This window comes from Mustelus asterias, unplaced genomic scaffold (assembly GCF_964213995.1).
Source record: "Mustelus asterias unplaced genomic scaffold, sMusAst1.hap1.1 HAP1_SCAFFOLD_44, whole genome shotgun sequence".
Classification (NCBI taxonomy): Eukaryota; Metazoa; Chordata; class Chondrichthyes; order Carcharhiniformes; family Triakidae; genus Mustelus; species Mustelus asterias.
The window spans coordinates 1294841-1316249 of record NW_027590121.1 but is presented as its reverse complement, the minus strand read 5'-3'; the positions used below and the strand labels follow the sequence as shown (position 1 = coordinate 1316249).

Sequence of the window (21409 nt, the reverse complement as noted above, 5' to 3'; positions counted from 1 at the left end):
CTAACTGCCCTTGAACTGAGCAGCTTGCTTGCTGGACCATTCCAGAGTTAACCACATCGTGTGGACCTGGAGTCACATGAAAGACTTACAGATGCTGCCAGACCTGCTGAGATTTTCCAGCATCCTCTGGCCTTATTCTGGAGTCATATAAATTCCTTCCCTCAAGGGCATCAGTGAACATCGGTGAACCAAATGGGTTTGAACAGCAATGGGTTCATGGTCATCGCTAGACCTTTAATTACAGATTTTTATTGACTTCAGATTTCACCATTTGCTGTGGTGTGATTGGAAGCTGGCTCCCCAGTGCATTACCCTCGGACTCTGGGCTCCCAGCCCAGTGACAATACCACCACACCATCAGATTGAGAGCATTTGTGTGACAGTCCTGAGTCTACAACTTTCAGACCGGTGTTAATATGTTTAAAATAAACCGTTTTAAAATAAATCAATTCAAGTCTACATTACATACTAGTTGAAGGAATTCACAGGAGCCTGGGGGCAATTATACAACAGACATGAGGAGCTGCAGTGTGTTTGCAGGAATGCCCTGTTTTATTGATGTGTGTGTGTTCTGACACCAGGATAACTAAAAATACACAAACCTGGAACATTCCCTGACTCCATTCCCAACAGTTTCTCTGGGATTACTCCTTCTGTTCAGTGAGTTCAGGGGAATGCTCACAGAGGGAATGGAGCAGGGAGCAAGGATCCCTGGGGTGATGTTCAGTGAGTTCAGGGGGATGGAGTCAGAGGGAATGGAGCAAGGAGTGAGGATCCCTGGGGGGATGGAGTCAGGGGGATGGAGCAGGGAGAGAGGGTCCCTGGGATGATGTTCAGGGGGATGGAGCAGGGGGGAAGGATCCCTGGGGTGATGCTCAGTGAGTTCAGGGGGATGGAGTCAGAGGGAATGGAGCAGGGAGGGAGGATCCCTGGGGTGATGCTCAGTGAGTTCAGGGGGATGGAGTCAGAGGGAATGGAGCAGGGAGAGAGGGTCCCTGGGGTGATGCTCAGTGAGTTCAGGGGGATGGAGTCAGAGGGAATGGAGCAGGGAGAGAGGGTCCCTGGGGTGATGCTCAGTGAGTTCAGGGGGATGGAGTCAGAGGGAATGGAGCAGGGAGAGAGGGTCCCTGGGGTGATGCTCTGAGTTCAGGGGGATGGAGTCAGAGGGAATGGAGCAGGGAGAGAGGGTCCCTGGGGTGATGCTCAGTGAGTTCAGGGGGATGGAGTCAGAGGGAATGGAGCAGGGAGGAAGGATCCCTGGGGGGATGCTCAGGGGAATGGAGCAGGGAGAGAGGGTCCATGGGGTGATGCTCAGTGAGTTCAGGGGGATGGAGTCAGAGGGAATGGAGCAGGGAGGGAGGATCCCTGGGGTGATGTTCAGGGGGATGGAGCAGGGGGGAAGGAGCCCTGGGGTGATGCTCTGAGTTCAGGGGGATGGAGTCAGAGGGAATGGAGCAGGGAGACAGGAGCCCTGGGGTGATGCTCTGAGTTCAGGGGGATGGAGCAGGGAGAGAGGATCCCTGGGGTGATGCTCTGAGTTCAGGGGGATGGAGTCAGAGGGAATGGAGCAGGGAGACAGGATCCCTGGGGTGATGCTCTGAGTTCAGGGGGATGGAGTCAGAGGGAATGGAGCAGGGAGGGAGGATCCCTGGGGTGATGCTCTGAGTTCAGGGGGATGGAGTCAGAGGGAATGGAGCAGGGAGGGAGGATCCCTGGGGTGATGTTCAGGGGGATGGAGCAGGGGGGAAGGAGCCCTGGGGTGATGCTCTGAGTTCAGGGGGATGGAGTCAGAGGGAATGGAGCAGGGAGGAAGGATCCCTGGGGTGATGCTCAGTGAGTTCAGGGGGATGGAGTCAGAGGGAATGGAGCAGTGAGGGAGGGTCCCTGGGGTGATGCTCAGTGAGTTCAGGGGGATGGAGTCAGAGGGAATGGAGCAGGGAGGAAGGATCCCTGGGGTGATGCTCAGTGAGTTCAGGGGGATGGAGTCAGAGGGAATGGAGCAGTGAGGAAGGATCCCTGGGGTGATGCTCAGTGACTTCAGGGGGATGGAGTCAGAGGGAATGGAGCAGGGAGAGAGGGTCCCTGGGGTGATGCTCAGTGAGTTCAGGGGGATGGAGCAGGGAGAGAGGGTCCCTGGGATGATGTTCAGGGGGATGGAGCAGGGAGGAAGGATCCCTGGGGTGATGCTCAGTGAGTTCAGGGGGATGGAGTCAGACGGAATGGAGCAGGGAGGAAGGATCCCTGGGGTGATGCTCAATGAGTTCAGGGGGATGGAGTCAGGGGGAATGGAGCAGGGGGGGAGGATCCCTGGGGTGATGTTCAGGGGGATGGAGCAGGGGGGAAGGATCCCTGGGGTGATGCTCTGAGTTCAGGGGGATGGAGTCAGAGGGAATGGAGCAGTGAGAGAGGATCCCTGGGGTGATGCTCAGTGAGTTCAGGGGGATGGAGTCAGAGGGAATGGAGCAGTGAGAGAGGATCCCTGGGGGGATGCTCAGTGAGTTCAGGGGGATGGTGTCAGAGGGAATGGAGCAGGGAGGGAGGATCCCTGGGGTGATGCTCTGAGTTCAGGGGGATGGAGTCAGAGGGAATGGAGCAGGGAGAGAGGATCCCTGGGGTGATGTTCAGGGGGATGGAGCAGGGAGGAAGGATCCCTGGGATGATGTTCAGAGGGAATGGAGCAGGGTGAGAGGATCCCTGGGGGGATGCTCAGTGAGTTCAGGGGGATGGAGTCAGGGGGAATGGAGCAGGGATAGAGGGTCCCTGGGGGGATGCTCTGAGTTCAGGGGAATGGAGTCAGAGGGAATGGAGCCTATTGGGAACAATGAGTAATTGTAAAAGGAGTCAGAGTGTGAATTGGTACAAAGAGTAAAGCTTGAAGCAGAGAGTCAGTGTGTGTTCACCAGAAAGTGGAGCGTGTGCATGTCTAACAGACAGGGGGGAGAGAGGATGAATGAGGGTGAAGACCTTGCCAGCTTTGACAAAGGGTCATCTGGACTCAAAACGTCAGCTCTTTTCTCTCCTCACAGATGCTGCCAGACCTGCTGAGATTTTCTAGCATTTTCTCTTTTGGTTTCAGATTCCAGCATCCGCAATAATTTGCTTTTTATGTATGAAGAGAGCTGAGAGAGGTGTTAAAAGTGTCCATGAAGCGATCAGAATATGTGAATGGCAGAACAGTGGTACAGATGTTTAAGGCAGTTGCCCTGAATGTGGGGGGGGGGGGGGGGGGGGGGTGGGGGTGGACAAGGCAGAAACAGTTGCCCTGAATGGGGGGTGGGGTGGACAAGGCAGAAAGCAAGAATGGAGAACTGGAAATATGGAAGTGAGAAAGAAGGATGATAAAATGGATGAATAAGACAAAAAGAAGAATCAGAATTAAATGAAATAAATGGAAATGGAGTGTAGGTGGAGGGGAGAGTTCACGCTGTGAATGTTGAATTCAATGTTGAGTCCAGAAGGCTGTAAAGTGTCCAATTGGAAGATGAGGTGCTGTTCCACCAGTTTGCATTGGGGTTCACTAGAACATTGCAAGGACCAACATGTGGACAGGAGAGTAGGGTGGTGTGTTGAACTGACAGGAAGGTCTGGGTTTTGCTTGTGGATGGTGTTCAGCAAAACAGACAACCAGTCTGCATTTGGTCTCTCCAGTGTGGAGTCGACCACATTGGGAGCAGCGAATGCAATAGACCAGATTGAAGGAGATGTCTGAAACGCTGCTTCACCTGAAATGGTGTTTGGGACCTGGGACAGTGAGCAGGGAGGAGGTAAAAGGGTAGGTGTTGCACCTTCAACCATTGCATGGGAAGGCTCCATGGACAGGGGGTGAGATGGTGGGTGTGATGGAGGAATGGACCAGGGTGTCCCAGAGAGAACGGTCCTTGTGAGTTCTTGCTGAGGAGGGTGGAGGTGGCGGGGGGGGGGGGGGGGGGGGGTGGTGGGGGGGGGAGGGTGGCGGGGGGGGGGGGAGAAGGGGTGAGGGGAAGGTGTGATGCGTAGTGGCATCATGCTGGAGTTGGCAGAAATGGCAGAGGATGATCCTTTGAATGCGGAGGCTGGTGGGGTGAAAAGTGAGGACATGGGGAAGCCTATTCTGTTTCTGGGAGGGAGAGGAGAGGGTGACAGCAGTGGCTGGGGAATGGGTCGGTCATGGTCAAGTGCCCTGTCAACCACAGTAGGTGAAAAACCACAATTGGCGAAAGAAAGACATGGGCAACACTATTTTGGAAAATGGCATTATCAGGACAGATGTGGCGGAGGTGAAGGAACTGAGAGAATGAGATGGAGTCCTTTCAGGATATGGGGTGTGAAGAACTGTAGTCAAGGTAGTTGTAGGTGTCGGTGTGCTTGTAATAGATACCAGTGATATTATCACCAGAAATTGACACAGTAAAGAGTCTCAGAACACCAGGTTAAAGTCCAACAGGTTTATTTGGTATCATGAGCTTTCGGGGCACTGCTCCTTCATCAGGTGAGTCACTCAGACCTTAACCTGGTGTTGTGAGACTTCTTACTGTACCTACGCCAGTCCAACGCCGGCATCTCCACATCATGACTACCAGAAATGGAGTCAGAAATGTCAAGGAGGGGGAAGAGAAGTCTCAGAGATGGACAATGTGAAGGTCCATCTCTGACAATTCACGAGCATGAACTCTCCCCTCCACCTTCACCCATTTCACCAATTTCCATTTATTTTAAAAGCAAAATATTGTTGATGCTGTAATCTGAAACAAAAACAGAAAATGCTGGAAAACCTCAGCAGATCTGACAGCATCTGTGGGGAGAGAATAGAGCCAATGTTTCAAGTCGAGATGACCCTTCGTCAGAGCTCTGTCACATCTGAAGTGACATGGGCTCTTAGTCTCGCCATGAAAACCAGCAGCAACAGAGCAAAATTGAACATTGCAGACAGGTCGATTGTAGGCCTGGCGCTGTTGGCAGTTTTTGTAATGTTGTGATTATCCCATTTGCCTAACACACGAAGGTTCAAAACTGGGCAGAAACATGAATGAAACTTTACCATTTAGGGTGAGGGAAATCTGCATGATTTCAGTTATTTGCTGAACATTATCCAAATCTCGATGTTACAGACATATTGGCCAGTATTTTACAGCATCGCTCTGGTGAGGCTCATAAAATCCCACCCGAGGCCAATGGTAAAATTCCAGCTATTATCTTTGCTCTGACCTCGGTACAAATGCTTTCAGGAAAATCAGGAATGCGATATTTTAAAACGCAACAAGGAAATAAATGTTTGCATTTTGACACCGTGCACATATTAGCAATTTGTTCAGTCCACAACAGAATTTGTAGGTGTAGACTAACATAGTTAATTACCACCTGAAACATAGAACATAGAACATTACAGCGCAGAACAGGCCCTTCGGCCCACGATGTTGCACCGACCAGTTAAAAAAAACAAACTGTGACCCTCCAACCTAAACCAATTTCTTTTCGTCCATGAACCTATCTACGGATCTCTTAAACGCCCCCAAACTAGGCGCATTTACTACTGATGCTGGCAGGGCATTCCAATCCCTCACCACCCTCTGGGTAAAGAACCTACCCCTGACATCGGTTCTATAACTACCCCCCCTCAATTTAAAGCCATGCCCCCTCGTGCTGGATTTCTCCATCAGAGGAAAAAGGCTATCACTATCCACCCTATCTAAACCTCTAATCATCTTATATGTTTCAATAAGATCCCCTCTTAGCCGCCGCCTTTCCAGCGAAAACAATCCCAAATCCCTCAGCCTCTCCTCATAGGATCTCCCCTCCATACCAGGCAACATCCTGGTAAACCTCCTCTGCACCCTCTCCAAAGCCTCCACATCCTTCCTGTAATGTGGGGACCAGAACTGCACACAGTACTCCAAGTGCGGCCGCACCAGAGTTGTGTACAGTTGCAACATAACGCTACGACTCCTAAATTCAATCCCCCTACCAATAAACGCCAAGACACCATATGCCTTCTTAACAACCTTATCTACTTGATTCCCAACTTTCAGGGATCTATGCACACATACACCTAGATCCCTCTGCTCCTCCACACTATTCAAAGTCCTCCCGTTAGCCCTATACTCAACACATCTGTTATTCCTACCAAAGTGAATTACCTCACACTTCTCCGCATTAAACTCCATCCGCCACCTCTCGGCCCAACTTTGCAACCTGTCTAAGTCTTCCTGCAAACTACGACACCCTTCCTCACTGTCTACCACACCACCGACTTTGGTGTCATCAGCAAATTTGCTAATCCACCCAACTATACCCTCATCCAGATCATTAATAAATATTACAAACAGCAGTGGCCCCAAAACAGATCCCTGAGGTACACCACTTGTAACCGCACTCCATGATGAATATTTACTATCAACCACCACCCTCTGTTTCCTATCCATGTCTAATAGTATTGCGTGCTCATAAAGACAGACACTAAAGTGATACTGTAACTGAACTAGAGGAAATGACGCACATTGCGCAAAACAATCTTTTTTTAAAAATCGGTCTTCACAATAGAGAAATAGAAAAAAACACTTGGCAGATGAGGAAATTGAGAATCAGTGCGGATCTGCTGGACTCTCCTATAGATAAATTCATAGAAACCCTACAGTGCAGAAGGAGGCCATTCGGCCCATCGAGTCTGCACCGACCACAATCCCACCCAGGCCCTACCCCCACATATTTACCCACTAATCCCTCTAACCTACGCATCCCAGGACTCTAAGGGGCAATTTTTAACCTGGCCAATCAACCTAACCCACACATCTTTGGACTGTGGGAGGAAACCCACACAGACACGAGGAGAATGTGCAAACTCCACACAGACAGTGACCCGAGCCGGGAATCGAACCTGGGACCCTGGAGCTGTGAAGCAGCAGTGCTCACCACTGTGCTACCGTGCCGCCCGTGGGATTTAAGTGCCAGAATGTTTCACACCCAGAATAAAGAAGGATCAAGTATAACTAACTGATCATTTCTAAATCTCTTCCCATTAAAGATATTTGATTTTGTTTAAAGACTGACTCAATCTCAAATAAGCACCATGGGATGTGTGTTACCCAGTGACTCGATCTGTATTGTTGGTCAGTCACATTTGCAATTCAATGTGATATAGTTCAGAGATATGCAATTCAGAATGATGACATCTATGTTAAATAAATGTATTGATATTAAATGTTGAATAATGAAACAAATACCGAGTAATATAGACTGAGAATGATGAATTTGGCACAGTGGTTAGCACTGCTGCTTCATGGTGTCAGGGACCCAGGTTCGATTCCAGCCTTGGGAAGGAAATCTGTGTGGCATCTGCATATTGTCCCCGTCTCTGTGTACGTTTCCTCAAATGTGCAGGTTAGGTGGATTGGCCATGCTGAATTGCCCCTTGGTGTCATGGGATTAGCAGTGCAAATATATAGGGTTATGCGGATAGGATCTGGTTGGGATTGTTGTCGGTGCAGACTCGATGGACTGACTGGCCTCTTTCTGCACTTTAGGGATTCTATAATTGAGCAGAAATAATTGCTCCTTTAGACATTTGCCAGACGGACACTTTTAAATTTTGAAGTTCAATATAAGTTGAGACATCAGGTTGAAAGTAAAAGTTGTCTTCTTGTATTAAGTGGCATGGGCTCTCAGTCTAACTATTGGAACCTGCAGTAACATAGCAGAGTTGAACATTGCCGACAGGCCGATTGGCTGCCCTGTGCTGTCAACAGCTTCTGCAGTGTAGTGGTTATCACGTTTACCTCACATGTGAAAGGTCCCCGTTCCGAAACCAGGCTAAAACTTGAATGGCAATGTTTCCTGTTCAGTTTGAAGGACGTTTGCAGAATTTCTTGCTGAATTCTATGTGAATCTGGTATCTTATAGGGTTATTTATTCGCTGGCTCTCTTGGCTCTATTCTCTCTCCACAGATGCTGTCACACCTGCTGGGATTTTCCAGCATTTCCTGTTTTTGTTTCAGATTCCAGCATCCACAGTTTTTTGCTTTTACTTATTCGCTCTGACTTGGGCCTCAAAATTCATTCAGGACAAAATACTGGATTCTCATGTGAAGAAAAGGATGGCGTATGGGAGGAAACTGGAGCACCCAGAAGAAACCCACATAGAACGTGCAAACTCTGCACAGACAATGATCCAAGGATGGGAATCAAACCCAGGTTCTTGACGCTGTGAGGCAGCAATGCTAACGACTGTGCCACACTGAAGGATCAGCCTGGTGGCAGCTTTACTCATGATATCCAGTTACATTAGAGGCAGAATAGAAAGGAAATAAAATTAAAATACTGCGGATGTTGGAATTGTGAAATTTAAACTGAAAATGCTGGACTGGCAGCATCTGTGGAGAAACCCATTACAATAGATATTTATGATTTTGATTGCTGATTGAGGAGGCAAGGTCCTTTAGGTTTTATTGACGTTTTATACTGTGTTACACGTTTTTTGAGGCGAAAAAAGCGATGTAAATACCTCTGAGGTTAAGTGACGTCCATCTTTGTGCGGGGCAGACGTGCTCCGTTTGACAAGGTGAAGTGTCGGAGCCGATGTGCCCCTAACAAAGATGGCTGCGATGTGGGGGCGGGGCAATGGGCTGAGGAGGTTGGGACCGCACATGCGCATTGCTGCGGTTGTGGTTTGTTGACGGAAGCGCGCGGCTTCTTCTTCGGATCGGAATCAGATTTGAAAGCGGTTAACTGTCGCCGGCGTTGCCATGGCGGCAGGGGCGGGGCTTGTCAACCGCGCGCGCTGGCACAAGTGGACCCTCGAGTTTAACCTGAGCGGCAGCAGCAGCTGCGGAGGCCGCGCGGGGAGCCGGGGGCTCAAGTAAGCGGCAAGCCGGGTCAGCCCGCCTCTCCCGAGGGGACGCCACCGCACACTGACCCGGGGATGTGGAACCAACCCAAAACTTCCCAACCCCGGGTTTTTCACGCGTCTTTTACCCCTCACCGAGCCCCTCAGCACAAAGCAGCCCCTCAAATCCCCCAGAAACCACTCAGACCCCACTTGGCATCTTTTCCCAGGTCATGACCCTGAGATGCCCTTTTGGTTTCAGCCCCTCCACCTGATCAGGTGCCAACTGCGGTGGTGGTTGGAGGAACGATTGCTCGTTTCCAGGGCCGGGTGCTGAACTGGATCTCTCTCAATGTGTTTGTTTTCAAGATACAATTTGGTACATGTGGTGATTTGTCGCTTTGTCCCTCAATGGAGGGCAAGTGGATTGGCACCCTGATTGACACTAATCCACTTCTGCAGCCCTCCATTCCCCTGGCAGTTTGGTACACGCAACGGCAGTGTGTGTCTGAGGTTTGCCCAAGCTTTAGTTCATGCTGGCACTATTGTCACCACGTTGGGGTCCTCAACAGAGAGACTCCCTCTTTAAACAAGGTCTTGAAAGGGTGACCAATTTGTGTTTTCTGTTTCTCACAGGAGCCGTGATCAACAGTGTGGCCAGAGAGACTCCATGTACCCAGTCGCATATTCGGACAAACAGCTACCGGACATCCGCGTCCAAGAAACAGACCGGATCCGAGTTGAGAAGGTAAGTTAGATTTGAATGTGTCTTTAGTGTGTGGCTGACAACGCCCCTGGTTTGTCCACAGTGGTGAAGTGCCTTGGTGAACCACAGCAGCCTGTTTGATAAAGGGACTTATTGAGTTAATTGTTACTTCCAGACCTGTGTATAAGATCAGCATATGGCCTCCCCAAACCGGCCCCCTTTACTGATACCCTGCTCACTTTCTGTTTTCATCACCTTGGGCCCATTGAAACAGCTGCCCATGAATCTGTTCATCATGTACATGGCTGGCAACACCATCTCCATCCTCCCTATCATGATGGTGTGCATGATGGCCTGGAGACCCATACAGGCCTTGATGTCCATGTCTGCAAGTGAGTATTGTATTGAATCTGCAGCTCAGAAACAGCTCTGAACTGGCATCACTTGAATGCAGCTTAGAACAGTGTGCTAAGAGTTGGGTGATTAAGGGACTTAGGGAAGGAAGGGAACGAGGTACCCTTTTGCTTTCTAATATTCTCAGCCTTTGGGAAGTGATCTTCCTCTTCTACAGGAGAAAGAGCGGCGAGCTATTTGCTGAGTATCTGCAAAGTGACTAAAGTTTATTCGATGTCTAAGGATCAAAATCGTATAGCAACTGCTGGTAAGGTTAATAAAATATATAAAATCAAAAGTAAAATACATCATTGGATAAAATAATTAAATACTTTTTTCGCACACATTAAAGATGGGAGGACAGGTGATGTGTCACAGCTGCAGCGTGTGGGAGCTCCTGGGTGTCAGTTTGATCGAGGGCAAACTCATCTGCAGTAAGTGTTTGAAGTTCAAGCAGCTCCGGTTAGAGTTTATGAGCTGGAGGCTGAACTACAGACACTGCGATGCATCAGGGAGGGGGAACATTACCTGGATTCTTTACACCAGGAAGCAGTCACACCTCTTAGGACAGGACCTGCTGATTTGGTCAGTGATCAGGGACAGGAGGATGACTGTGAGTGAGGCAGGTAAGGGGATTCAGGTGGCAGGAGCCTCAGCCTTCACAATTGTCCAACCGGATTGCAGTTTTTTCAGCTTGTTTATGCTGCAGGGTGGATGAGCAAACTGACCTTGGCACCGTGGTACAGGAAGCCATTCAAGTTGGAGGAGAAAAAGGGAATGTAGGGGTAGTATGGGATGGTGTAATCAGAGGGATTCACACTGTTCTCTGCAGCAAAGAGCATGAGTCCAGATCGCTGTGTTGCCTTGTGCCAGGGTTCAGGACATCTGCTCAGGTCTGAAGAGGAACTTACAGTATTGTGTCGGATCTGCAGCTCAAAAACAGCTGCACGGGGGAGGACCCAGTCATTGTGGTCCATGTAGGTACCAATGACACAGGCAGGACAAAGAAGGAGGTTTTACATGGCTAGTATGAGGACCTAGGTACCAAATTAAGAAGCAGGATCTCAAAGTTCATAATCTGGATAATTACCTTAACTACTTACTAATTGTCTTAGGACAAATCAGATCAAAGAGATGAATGAGTGACTCAAAGATTGGTGTGGGAGGTGGGTTCTGGTTCATGGGGCACTGACACCAGTACTGGGGAAAGCATTTTAAAACTAAATAGTAGACAGGGAAACAAATTTGGGGCAAGGAATCAAAGATTTATAGAAATGACTGGATGAAGGGCTGGTTGGCAAATTTGCCGATGACACAAAGATAGGTGGGAAAGTAAGTTGTGACGAGGACATACGGAGGGTTCAAAAAGACAGAAAGGTTAAGTGAGTGGGAAAATATCTGGTAAATGGAGTAGAATGTGGGCAAATGTGAAATTGTCCATTTCGGCAGGAAGAATGAAAAAGAAGCATTTTGTCTAAACGGTGAGAGATTGCAGAGCTCAGAGATTCAGAGGGATCTGGGTGTTCTAGTACATAAATCACAAAAGGCTAATATGCAAGTAAATCAGTAATTAGGAACACTAATAGAATGTTATCATTCATTGTGAAGGGAATTAAATACAGAACTAGGGAGGTTATGCTTCAGTTGTACAGGTCACTAGTGAGACCACGTCTGGAGTAATATGTACAGTATTGGTCACCTTGTTTAAAGAAGGGTGTAAGTGTGCTGGAGACAGTTCAGAGAAGTTTACCAGACCAATACCTGAAATAATGCGGTGATGCTGGCGTTGGACTGGGGTGGGCACAGTAAGAAGTCTCACAACACCAGGTTAAAGACCAACAGGTTTATTTGGAATTTGGAATCCTTCCGCACCTGACGAAGGAGCAGCGCTCCGAAAGCTCGTGATTCCAAATAAACCAATTGGACTTTAACCTGGTGTTGTGAGACTTCTTACAATGCCTGAAATTGATGGGTTGTGTTACGAGGCAAGGTTGGACAGGCTAGGAGTGTATCCGCTGGAGTTCAGAAGAGTAAATGGCGACTTGTTCCTGCAAGGCCTTGACAGGATGGAGGTAGAGAGGATGTTTCCTCTTGTGGGATAATCCAGAACTAGGGGTCACCGTTTTAAAAAATAAAGCGTCACCCATTTAAAGTAGAGATGAGGAGAATTTTTCTCCAAGTGTCGTGAGTCTTTGGAACTCTCTCCCTGAAAAGGTGGTGGAAGAAGAGTGTTTGAATATTTTAAGCAAAGGTGGATAGATTCTTGGTAAGAAAGGAGGTGAAAGGTTATTGGAGGTCAGCAGGATGAAGATTTGAGGTTACGATCAGGTCAGAGAGTAAAGACCAGTTCTGCTCAATCACTCCTCATTGCACAGTCCTGTCATCCCAGGAAGCAGTCTGGTGAACGTTTGTTACTCGTCCTCTGGGGCAATTCTCTGGGTAAGGAGACCCAAACTCTGCAGTGTTCCACATGTGGTTTCACCAAAACTGGATACAATTTCAGAAAGCTTTCCTCACTCGGAAACTGCATCCCTGGGGAATAAAGGCTAACAGACCATCTGCATCTCTCCTTAGGGATGCTGCCAGACCTGCTGAGATTTTCCAGCATTTTCTCTTTTGGTTCCTCATTCAAACAGACGCAGTAATTTGCTTTTATTTGGTTAGAAGTGGGGGATTTACACACAGAATATTCAAATCAAGGAACGGTTTGTCTCTTCTGAATTTATGTCCTGGTTTAACAGTGATGATCTTTTTGGAAACTCTATTTACAGGATACAGCAATTGGAAATTGGAACATGGAAAACGTTTTGGGGCTGCACAGTGGTTAGCACTGCTGCCACAGAGCGCCAAAGACCCGGGTTCGATTCCAGCCGCGGGCGATTGTCTGTGTGGAGTTTGCACGTTCTCCGTGTCTGCATGGATTTCTTCCCGTGGTCCAAAGATGTGCAGGTTAGGTGGATTAGTCAGTACCTGCTCAAAAGATAATCCCAGAAACTACAGGTCAGTCAGTTCAATGCTAGTGATGGGGAAGATTCCTGAAACAATAATTCAGGACATATTTAGTAGTCACCTGAGTAAATGTGGATGAAGAAGGACAGTGTTCAGAGGAAATGGTGTTTATGGAACCTGCTGAAATATTTTGATGAGGTCACAGATACCGTTGTTGAGGATAATGCTGTTAATGTGGTGAACATGGACTTCCAAAAAGCATCAGATAAATTGCCGCACAGCAGACATCGGAGCACAGATATGACTCGTGGAATAAAAGGGACAGCAGCAGCATTGACACAAAATTGTCTGGGGGACAGGAAACACACAAAATACTGGTTAATGGATGTTTGGGAGTTCCTCAGGAGCGGGTGTTAACACCCAGCTCTTCCTAATGTATACAAATGACCCAGACCTTGGTGTTCAGGGACAGTTTAGAAATTTGTGGACAGAATCTGTGTCGACCCAGACTGGTTGGCAGGTTTCCTTCCCGAAGGACATTAGTGAACCAGTTGGGTTTTTATGAGAATCCACCAGTTTTAATGGTCACTTTTCCCTGGAGCCGGCCCCGCAAATGACCAGATTCATTCAGCTCAATTTCACAAACTGCCTTTCTGTTTTTGTGGGTTCTCCCTCACCCCATCTTTTTCTGTTTTGAAACAGTTACACAGCATTTTAGAAGAGGAGGATTTGCAGTCGGGAAACTGAAACGAAACATCACATCACAATCTGGTGGAGTTTTCCAATGTATCATAACCTGAATATCATTTGATTTTGAACATGGAAGGAACAAGCACCGTTCACAGCGGGGAGAAACCGTACACGTGCTCTCTGTGTATGGACGAGGCTTCAGCCAATCATCTGACCTGTTAAAACACAAATGCAGTCAATCCAGGAAGAAACCATGGAAATGCAGGGATTGTGGGAAGGGATTCAAATCCCCGTCTGGCCTGGAATGCCATTGGCTCAGTCACACTGGGGAGAGACCGTTCACCTGCTTCGAATGTGGGAAGGGATTCACTCGTCAATCCTACCTTCTGATACATCAGCGACTTCACACTGGGGAAAGGCCGTTCACCTGTTCTGTGTGTGGGAAGGGATTCATTCAGTCATCCACCCTGTTGAATCACCAGCGAGTTCACACTGAGGAGAGACCATTTAAATGCTCAGACTGTGGGAAGTGTTACAAATGTTCTGGGGAACTGATGCGCCATCAACGTGTTCACAGCAATGAGAGGCCATTCACCTGTTCCTTGTGTGGGAAAGGATTTACTCAGCAATACAAACTGCAGACACACCAGCGAGTTCACACTGATGAGAGACCTTTTACATGTACAGACTGTGGAAAACACTTTAAAAGTTCCCAGGACTTGATGCAGCATCAACCTGTTCACACTGATGAGAGACCATTCAGATGCTCTCACTGTGGGTCTGCATTCAAGCGATCGTCTCACCTGACTGTGCACCAGCAAATTCACACTGGGGAGAGGCTGTTCACCTGCCCTGACTGTGGAAAGGGATTTACTCAGTCATCCGTCCTTCTGACACACCAGTGTGTTCAAACTGGGGGGAGACCATTCATCTGCTCTGAGTGTGGGAAGGGATTCCCTTCCTCATCCAAACTTCTGATGCACCAGCACGTTCACACTGGGGAGAGACCGTTCACCTGCTCTGTGTGTGGGAAGGGTTTCACTCAGTCATCGAACCTACTGACACACCAGCGAGTTCACACTGGGGAGAGGCCATTCACATGTGCTGAATGTGGGAAGGGATTTGCTTATTTTTCTGTACTGATGAGACACCAACAAGCTCACAAACAATTACAATGATTGGATTTTGCTGTCAGTGACATCCAGGATTATGTTCGTTGGGGTGTTGGATGATGTCAATAAATTCCAGCCAGTTGTTTGGGCTAATATTGTGGATAAAGGTCAAATAAATCAGTTTTATATTACTATTTTTATATTGAACACACTGAGTTGCATCTATTTAATGTCTCTAACTCCATTTGGATCCTTTTGAAGGGCTCTCCCTCTCCCCTGTCTTCGCCATCCTCACCTCCAACAACAAGTGTGAGGAGCGCATGGAGCTTCTTTGTCACTAAGATTGAGGGGAGGTGATGGCCTAGTGGTATTAACACTAGACGGTTAACCCAGAAACTCAGCTAATGTTCTGGGTACCAGGTTTCAATCCCGCCAGGGCAGATCGTGAAATCTGAATTCAATAAAAAATATCTGGAATTAAGAATTTACTGATGATCGTGAAACAATTGTCGTAAAAACCCATCTGGTTTAATGGTGTCCTTTCGGGAAGGAAATCTGCCGTCCTTGCCTGCTCTGGCCTACATGGGACTCCAGAGCCACAGCAATGTGGTTGTCTCTAAAATGTCTGAGCAAGCCACTCAGTTGTTCAAGAAGGCAGCTCACCACCACCTTCTCAAGGGCAACTTGCAATAAATGCTGGCCATGCAACAACATCCATGTCTCACAAATGAAATTTAAAAAGCTGCCTCTGTTGCTTCCCTTCCTCCCACGAGCCCACCCTTGACCCCAGTGTCTTTGTTCCCCTCCTGCCCATCTCTCATTACAACTTCCAAAATCCCTGTCATCTCCCAAATCTCTGCCCATATGTCCTGAAATTCCCTGTGTGAATCCCTCTGATTACATTTGTCTTTCACACAGTATTAAACCAGCTCTTACCAAAGTCTCAAATTACTGTGTGAATATGACTGAGGTAAGCTATCTGTCACTGTGCTTCTCAGCCAGTCTGCAGTTATTGACACCATTGACCAAACCATCTTCCTCCAGTGCCTCTCCATTGTTGTCCAGCTGGGTGGAACTGCACACTTCGGATTAATTTCTGATTGTAGTCAGAGAATCACCGGCAGCCACTGTGATTATTGCAGACAGAGAGCAAGTGAATAGAGGGAGCAAAGTAAATGGGGAAAAGAGACTGAGAGTGAATGGGATGGAAGTTCGTAAACTGAGACAAAGAGAAACAGATTGAGACAGAAAATGGGGTCAACGTTGTTCCAAAGAGAAGAGATTAATGCTTTTCAAACCTTCCTGATCATTATAACTTATCAATTTCTGTAAAATATTTTGAGTGAATGTAACAAGGCCTGGATATGAGATTCAGAAACTCCCTCCCTAACTGTCCAGATTAAAGGTGTTTGTTAAGGTCTGTCTCTCCAAACAAGGTTTTGACCATCCATCCTAATATTGTGCTCTGTGACACAGTAATTCTAGTTGCTGATCTATCAGTAATGGACTTGCTGCCGTCTGGAACAAAACTGTTTTCACCACTAAGGCTCCGCTGTGATGTAATAGTCTCTATGACATCATTGCAGCAGGACTGGATGACATCATCAGAGTCCATTGTTTCTGAATGATCCACATCAATAACAACAGGAAATATTCATCAAGCTGAGCACATTATCTAGGCTGACACTGCAGTCTGACATTGAGGGACTGCTGCACTCTGTCACACACTGTCCTTCACATGGAGCTTGTGGAGGCTCTGGCCACAATCTTCCAATCCTTCTCATAGAGTTGTGGTGCCAAAAGGCTGAGAGATTGTAAACATAGAAACATAGAAAACTACAGCACAAAACAGGCCCTTCAGCCCCACAAGTTGCGCCGAACATATCCCTACCTTTTAGGCCTACCTATAATCCTCCATCCTAGTAAGTCCCATGTACTCATCCAGGAGTCTCTTAAAAGACCCTATTGAGTTTGCCTCCACCACCACTGACGGCAGCCGATTCCACTCGCCCACCACCCTCTGTGTGAAAAACTTCCCCCTAACATGTCCCTTGTACCTACCCCCCAGCACCTTAAACCTGTGTCCTCTCGTAGCAGAAATTTCCACCTTGGGAAAAACGTAACATCCCTGTTCAAAAAATTACAGAACTATCATCTTAACATCAGTGCTGGAGAAAAATGAAACCAATAATCTGGGGCACAATCAACTGGTACTTGGAAAAGTGTGGATTCTTATTGTCAGCATTTTCTGTTTTAATACTGAAAACTTCCCTGGATCTCAAGGCTGGAAAAGACATTCTGGAAGGTCATCCCCCCAACCCTCTCTCTATCCCTCCTCCCATCCCTCCCTACAACAAGAACCATTCACTCTGCACAGCAGTTTCACCCTCATTGCCCCAGTCTGTATTCCAGCCATTATCACATCCACTCTGCTCCCAGATACTTTACACCATTAGATATTACAATTCAAACTTTATAATCTCTCCAGTTTAATATTTGTTCAGACAGCAGACAAATCATCAATTCCACTCCCATTCTGAGCTATGGGGATATATTTATACATTATCTCATTTCATAATAAAACTCACACTGAGTTTCAGATTTGCTGCAGTTATTTTAATTTTCCCAGCAGATTATTTGGAGTGAGACTGACATCAACTCTTCATGGTCTCAGTCTGTCTCTGTGTTTGTGAGAGTGTCTGAGATAGTGTGTGTGTCTGAGCGTGTGTATGTATGAGTGTGTATCTGTGTGTGTGTGTGTGAGATTATAAAAAGATAGAAACTAGAAGCAGGAGTAGGCCATTCGGCCCTTCGAGCCTGCTCCGCCATTCATTTTGATCATGGCTGATCATCGAATTCAATATTCTGATCCCCCTTCTTCCCACACCTTTAGCCCCAAGAGCTATATCTAATTTATTCTTGGAATCATATGTATGTGTCTGCATTTTTCTGAGTATTTGTGTGTCTATGAGTTTGTCTGTATTTGTTTCCGAGATTGATATCAGTTATGAGAATAGATTCGTCTGCATTAAAATATATTCAAATAAAAATAATAGGAATAAGAAAAATACAGCAGCACAATCCTCCAACAAGATCCTTCAGTAATCTGAGAATTCAGTGATTTCCCAGGCAGAGGCCGTTTACCTCACATCGCCACAAGAGGGAGCTCCCTCGCTGTATTTGTGTGTTCACTGCAGCAGGAGCGGGTTCCATTACACAGTGATATGTAACAGAGCAGAAATCCAGGAGAATTGGATTAATTGTGTGTGTGTGTGTGTCCCTGGGCACAGTTCCCAGAGAGTTTAAAATCTTCTTATAGCTAGCCAATTCCTGATCCAAACCGCTAAATCACCCTCAATCCCATGCCTCCGTATCTTCTGCAATAGCTTCCCGTGAGGTTACAGAGTGTTAAAATCTGAAATAAAACAGTCAACGCCACAAAGAGTCAACAGGCCCGGCAGTTTGTGTGGAGGCAGAAACAGAGTGAAACACACAGTTAAACATCCATATGAATCAGGAGCAGCAGTAGACCTTTGGGCTGCTCTGCTCCAGATAAGATCCCGGCTGATCTGACTGTGGCCAAAACTCCACTTTCCTCTCAAGAATCCAATGAATCAGCCTTAAAAATATTCAATGACTCTGTCTCCACTGCTCTCTGGGGAAGAGAATTCCACAGACCAAAGACCCTCTGAGAGAGAAAAAACATCTCATTCTCTCTCTTTCAGACGTCTTAAATCCAGCTCGTTCTCCGGAGCCACACAGGGAAAGCCAGACCCGTGAAGAAGGGAGAGAGGGAGGTGGAGAAGAACAAAATGAAAAATCTGCAAACTGATAACATGATTCACAGCCCGAGACCAAAACGAGTGTTAATGGGACAAGTAAAGACACAAAAGATGATCTGGATGAGGTGTGAATAGCCGGTTAGCAATAGTCTGAATGCAAAGTAAAGAAAACAAGAGGGAAATGAGGTGAAAAAAGCAACAACGAAACACAGAACACAGTGGGGGCAGAGATTGTGGTGTAAAATTGTTGAGCTCAGTTTTGTTCTGAAGGCTGTAAAGTGCCTCTTTTAGTTGCGGGAAATAATATATTTCCCAGTTCCGATGACAGGTCACATTCAGTCTGTTTCTCTCTCCACAGAGGCTGCCTGACTTGTTGAGTATTTCCAGCGTTTCCTGCTTTATGCCACAGAGAATGTCGAAGAATTGTCACACCCGGAACAGATGTCTCTTCCTCGGGACACTCCAGCTCGGGTCAGGGTGGGGGGATAATGTTCACTGTTTTAGATTTGTGTCTGGTGCGAGTAATACCTTAAATTAAATGGAGAAGTTTTTTAAACTGAAGAGAGTAACTGAAACTGACTTTAAACAACACTAACCAGCCCGGGCTGCTGGAGAAACATTTAGGGATTTGTGAGCAGTCAGTTCCGGCTGGTTTGAAGTGAAATCCTGTCGGTGCTGCGGCAAATCTGAACTCAAACCAGACAAACTGGAACCGCTGGGTTAGAGATTCCGGGTGTTGGGATGTGGGAGCTGGGGGAGGGGGAGATGGCGGCAAAACTCTGAGCCTGACTTTAGACAGGGTGAGCGGGGTAAAGGGGAGGAATGACAGAGTTAATGTGGGAGTCAGGGACAATAGCAGAAGGTGGGAAGCTCTGGAAAGGAGCAATGGGGGTAAAGGCCTTCACAGAATGCTTGTTTAAATGAAGATAAAAGCAAAATACTGCGGATGCTGGAATCTGAAACAGGAAATGCTGGAAATCTCAGCGGATCTGACTGCATCTGTGGAGAGAGAACAGAATTAATGTTTCCAGTCTGGATGGTCATAGGTGCTGCCAGAAATGCTGAGGTTCTCCAGCATTTTCTGTTTGTGTTTAACTGAAGGTTCAGCAGGGAAACAAGCAGCGATTTCACACACACTGAACCCAGGGGGAGGGGGTGACCCAGGATAAGGGACAGGCGCAGCTCAGTGAGGCTCTGCAAAGTCCAGCAATCTGTCCACATTGAGAGCTTAGAGCGCCAAGGGGGAGGGGAAGGACAAACTATTTGGGACACAGCAGGAGGTCACCCCTCCCCCCACTCTGTGGTTCCACAAACCCTCCCACACCTGGGCAAGGTTGGCTCAAGGTGCAGGAAGCTGCAAGCTGAGAGGCTGAGCTGTGAACTGGGCCGGGTTGGGGGTTTGAGTGACAGTCCTGGGGCTATTTCAGGACAGGAACTGCCACAGATTCCCTCTTTTTCCTGGGACGTTTCACTGGAGCTGTGTTGGTGAGTGTTTGTAATCTCTGTCTCACTGTCTCGGTAATGGGGGTGGGTTGTAGATTGCTGTGAGTGTTAGACTAAAATAACCTCGCCTCATGCTGCCAGTTCCAGTCTGCAGACTCCATTTCTCAGTCCAGTCTGCTGCTCTGTCTCTGTCTGTCTGTACTTTGCTGCAGTGCTCCACATTCTGAGCAACATCCAGCCCATTGTTGTCACCCGAAATTTGCGGCAAACTACCTTCACTGTGACACAGCGGTTAGCACTGCTGCCTCACTGAGTCTGGGTTCGATTCCAGCGGTGGGTGACTGTCTGTGTGGAGGTTGCTCAGGAAGAAGTCTCATAACACCAAGTTAAAGTCCAATAAGTTTATTTGGAATCAAAGCAAATTACTGCGGATGCTGAAATTTGAAACCAAAAGAGAAATTGCTGGAAAATCTCAGCCGATATGGCAGGATCTGTAAGGAGAGAAAAGAACTGATGCTTCGAGTCCACATGACTCTTTATCAAAGCTTTGACAAAGAGTCATCTGGACTCGAAATGTCAGCTCTTTTCTGTCCTTACAGATGTTGCCAAACCTGCTGAGATTTTCCAGCATTCTCTCTTTTGGTTATTTGGAATCACGAGCTTTCAGAGCACTGCTCCTTCATCAGCGCTCTGAAAGCTTGTGGTTCCAAATAAACCTGTTGGTCTTTAACCTTGTGTTGTGAGGCTTCTTACTGTGCTCACCCCAGTTCAGCACTGGCATCTCCACCTCATGTGTGGAGTTTGCACAATCTCCCTCTGTCTGTGTGCATTTCCTCTGGGTGCTCCGGTTTTTTCTCATAGCCCAAAGATGTGCAGGGTTGGTAAATTTGTCCCTTGGTGTCCAAGATATGTAGTGTCTAATTTGATTTATTATTGTCGCATGTTCTGGGATACAGTGAAAAGTATTATTTCTTGCGTGCTATTCAGAAAAAAAATAAATTGAAAGAGTACAGAGGGGGAAAGGAAAAGAGTAGGGTGCAGAATATATTGTTGCCGTTGCAGTACAGACTCGATGGATCGAATGGCCTCTTTCTGCACTGTATGGATTCGATGATTCGTGAATTCCGGCGAACAACTTTTGAATGGAGGGGTTTCTGAGGCGCCGAGCATTGTGGGAATTGTGACCACCATTAGTCAGTGACTGACTATAAATATTTAATTGCAGACTGAGGGCAGGTCAGCAACCTGAATCCTCAATTCTGTTTGTGACTCTCACAGGCTGCCTGGCCTGATGAATATCTCCAGTATTTATTTTCTTTGTCCCAGAAACAGTCTCTACAGAGTTTTGTTTCTGTGTTATTGTTTTATAGTTTCGAGCTTAGAAACACAGTTAGGAGCTGGCATGATTCAGGCTGTCTGTTGGATGCAGAACTCAGTTCCTGGCCCCCCGTGTGCGTTTTTTTATTGTTGCTTCAGTCTGAACTCTATTCATAACTTGCCTCTGTGGGTTCTCTCTCAATCCTGCTGCGTTTTATCAGCA

At 47.3% G+C, this 21409-nt stretch overlaps 3 protein-coding genes across 3 annotated transcripts in view; all 3 read left to right on the top strand.

Moving 5' to 3' along the window:
* LOC144483022 (uncharacterized) overlaps positions 1-21409 on the top strand; it is a 1062789-nt gene that overhangs the window by 457624 nt on the left and 583756 nt on the right. The gene's annotated exons all lie outside the window — the stretch shown is intronic.
* The window catches only part of LOC144483058 (uncharacterized), a 231231-nt gene that overhangs the window by 120162 nt on the left and 89660 nt on the right, over positions 1-21409 (top strand). The window lies entirely within an intron of this gene.
* Positions 8715-21409, top strand: part of LOC144482987 (uncharacterized) — a 73286-nt gene continuing 60591 nt past the window's right edge. Inside the window, exons 1-3 of the mRNA XM_078201814.1 lie at positions 8715-8827; positions 9431-9542; positions 13931-14694. Of these exons, the coding sequence (XP_078057940.1) occupies positions 8715-8827; positions 9431-9542; positions 13931-14694 (989 nt within the window). The remainder of the gene's footprint in view (positions 8828-9430; positions 9543-13930; positions 14695-21409) is intronic.